Source organism: Coregonus lavaretus (assembly GCF_964263955.1).
Source record: "Coregonus lavaretus genome assembly, chromosome: 6".
NCBI lineage: Eukaryota > Metazoa > Chordata > Actinopteri > Salmoniformes > Salmonidae > Coregonus > Coregonus lavaretus.
This window is the reverse complement of record NC_139993.1, coordinates 28,810,377-28,813,395: the sequence shown is the minus strand read 5'-3', so window position 1 is coordinate 28,813,395 and position 3,019 is coordinate 28,810,377. Positions and strand designations below refer to the sequence as shown.

The 3,019-nt window shown below is 40.9% G+C and overlaps 1 protein-coding gene across 1 annotated transcript; it reads left to right on the top strand.

Moving 5' to 3' along the window:
• Positions 1–706: 706 nt before the first annotated feature.
• Positions 707–2,530, top strand: LOC311131130 (immediate early response gene 5 protein-like). The gene has a single exon (XM_084163954.1). The coding sequence runs from the start codon at positions 1,043–1,045 to the stop codon at positions 1,949–1,951; it is 909 nt and encodes a 302-aa protein (XP_084020080.1). The 5' UTR covers positions 707–1,042; the 3' UTR covers positions 1,952–2,530.
• Positions 2,531–3,019: the final 489 nt, after the last annotated feature.

The window sequence follows — 3,019 nt, the reverse complement described above, 5'->3', positions numbered from 1 at the left end:
AAACAAAACACCACTACCCCTCCCCCTCCTAACGGTTCCATTCAGTAGAATTTGCCTTTGCCAAGACACAGCACAAAAGCATCATGTGACCTGGCTGAAAACAGGCAAAGCATTACATCAGCTCAGGAAGTCAGCAATCAAAAGAAAAGATACCGTACTCTAAAAGGGGACACAGCATTACAGCAGAAAAGAGCTGTATGTATGTATTATTGTTGTTGTTCTAGCGAAAAGACTATACTAACATTTTGGTCGGAGAGATAACACTAAGGGGAAATCTAAACACATTTCTGATGTTAAAAGTATGATTATTAGAAACATTTTGGACTAATGTCAAATTGATTTAAAAAATCAAATGATCAAATAAGCGCATTCATAATGTGAAATCACATGAGTAGCTTACACTATAATAAGCTATAGCCCATGTCTTGGGTGTTATATTTTATTATGTGCACTTTTATATATTTTTTGGAAGGCTATTTCCACCCGTTTAAAATTGTGTCTACCCCTTTAAATCACTCTCCCAGGTTTGTATTTAAATCTGATTTATCTTTTAAGTGCACGCCCATTGGTCCATATGGATTTGGCGGGGCAGTATTCGTAGTGATTGTAAAGACGACACGTATTTTCATTGGCTGGCCTGGTTGTTACGTTAGGGTATAAAGCTGTGTTAAAAATAGAAACAGTCCCATTCCTCTTAATGCTCAGCTGTTGATTAGAGTGAAAGGTGTAAGAATTTAATGAAAGCCTTTAATTTCTTCACCCATGCACTGATTTGCTTCTGCTCAGGAGAACGATGAAGCACATCTTGAATTCATCAAATGCCAGTTTCTAAATATATATATATATATTTACGTCACTGTTGAGAATTCAGTGCGATTTTTAAGTGAATAGCGTGCAGTCGCTAGCTGGACATACAAACTCGAATAGCCTACATCTATACCCGGGATTTTAGGATTAGCGTTCTAACCATTCGTTTCGACGTTGACTGAAGCACGAGAAAGGCAGTGGGTGCTTTTGCTTACCAACCTAATAGTTTTTAATCATGGAGTTTAAAGTTGAGGCACATCGGATTATGAGTATTTCACTCGGGAAGATTTACAACTCACGAGTGCAACGTGGTGGTATCAAACTACACAAAAATCTACTGGTCTCCCTCGTTCTACGGAGTGCCCGGCAAGTATACCTGAGTGACTACTACGGCGGGATATGCCTGAGCGCCCAACAAGCAAGAGAGTGGTGTGAGGGGGAGTACATTGCTTCAGAACAAGACAAATTGATTCCCGGTTCGAAAGAGAACCTGCCTGAATCGGACGAGCAAAGCGAAGTGGCGGTGGACAAGCAGGATTCCAGAGATGTGGTCGAATCCCCTTCCACACTGAACGTAGAAACTCAAGCGAGTGGCGAGCAAGACAGCGACGAAAATGTTTCGGATTCAGGATGTAGCGACATCAAAACCCCGGAAGAGGGACCGGAGTCTACTCAGACATGTGAGGTCGCCAATGTTGTTACTGCTATCTCATCCAACTGTATCAGTGTTCCCTCTCCGAGTGATCCAAAAGAGGTCACGGAGACGCCGACAGACTGCCAGACGGACAACCTTGAATCAGTGGAGAAAAAATCGAACGAGCCCAAAGCGCCCCAGGCTTGCACTACCAGGAAACGGAGTGCCGATGACTCTGAACTCACAGACTCGCCAACGAAAAGAACGAAAGTAACTTCCACATCTCTACCTTCTACAAACGACGAGAATAAAGGGGAAACTGAAGAAATGGACACTAGCAATGTATCGAGTTTGATAACAATATTCGGTTCCAGTTTTTCTGGACTCTTGAGTAATAAAGACGGAGAGCAGCCTGACTCCGAGGCAGAGGACAGTGACTCTGGGCAAATCTGTTGTGATCAAATGCTCAAAAACCTCAACCCTTGGAGTACTGCAATTGTGGCTTTTTAAACTGTGATTTTGATATCTTACTTGGGGAATTTTAATAGGGATAGAACGGGAGGCAAAGTTCCATCAACTATTGCAGTTCTAACCCCACGTGGTGTAACGTGGAAAACCTGAGTAGTAAATTGGAATTACCCAAAACATCACAATGAAAGTAGGCCTACTGTTGTAGCTATTTACATGGAACTTCTTGTTGAAAGAATGTGAGCGAGGTGGCATTCAAAGGAGGTGTGATACTAATGTAACCAGTGGCTTGATTGTTAATTCTGAAACGTGCTCCTATACAAGTTAGCTACAGTGTTCCAAAAACTCCAAGTATCATTTGTTAAAATGTATCCTTTCTTAACAAGGATAATATTACAGGACTGAATGTGACCACTCAATGCTGACGCCATCTGTTGACGTGTATCTGTCAGTCACTGTTTCCAAATGTCTTTGTTTTATAAAGACTTGTACATGTGTACTATTGTGCCTGTAAATACTGGTTTCCCATGTCCTATTCTGAATCTATGTATTTTGGTATCTGCCATGGATTATGATAATTGCGTGATGCTCACGTATTAAAACATTTTGTCTAACAATTCACTTTCATTTGCTCTTTTTTATTGGGTTGGTTGGTACATAATGCAGCAAGTGTTGTGACAGACAGTGTCACCTAGTAGGGGTGGGTGGCAAATGTGAGTGGTAGGACACCATTTGTACAGTAGCCAACTCTTCACAGCATAACTGCTGCAAATGAAATACTAAATGATCATATAGGTGTGACACTAAGAATAATTCTAGTCATTACATCTTATGTTGTCCATTTATAAAGGGATTTTCTATAAGCAAATCCAATATGTTGCAATTTGTAGCCACTACTAATCCTCAGTCAATTTAGGCTTGCTCCATTGTGCCTATTCTTACATCAATTATAGTGTTATAGCTAAATAATCTTGGCCTAATGTTACTAAAGACAAGTACATTTTGACCTTGATAGAGCAGCTGTTGCTTATCACCATGTGGCTGTGTACAGAAGACTCCATGCCAGTGACAACCAGCACATGTTTCTCTAGTCTGGTCCAATCGTTTTGC

What these genes read in the sequence shown, in the direction of transcription:
- LOC311131130 (XM_084163954.1), top strand. Translation starts at nt 1,043, where the DNA reads ATGGAGTTTAAAGTTGAGGCACATCGGATTATGAGTATTTCACTCGGG.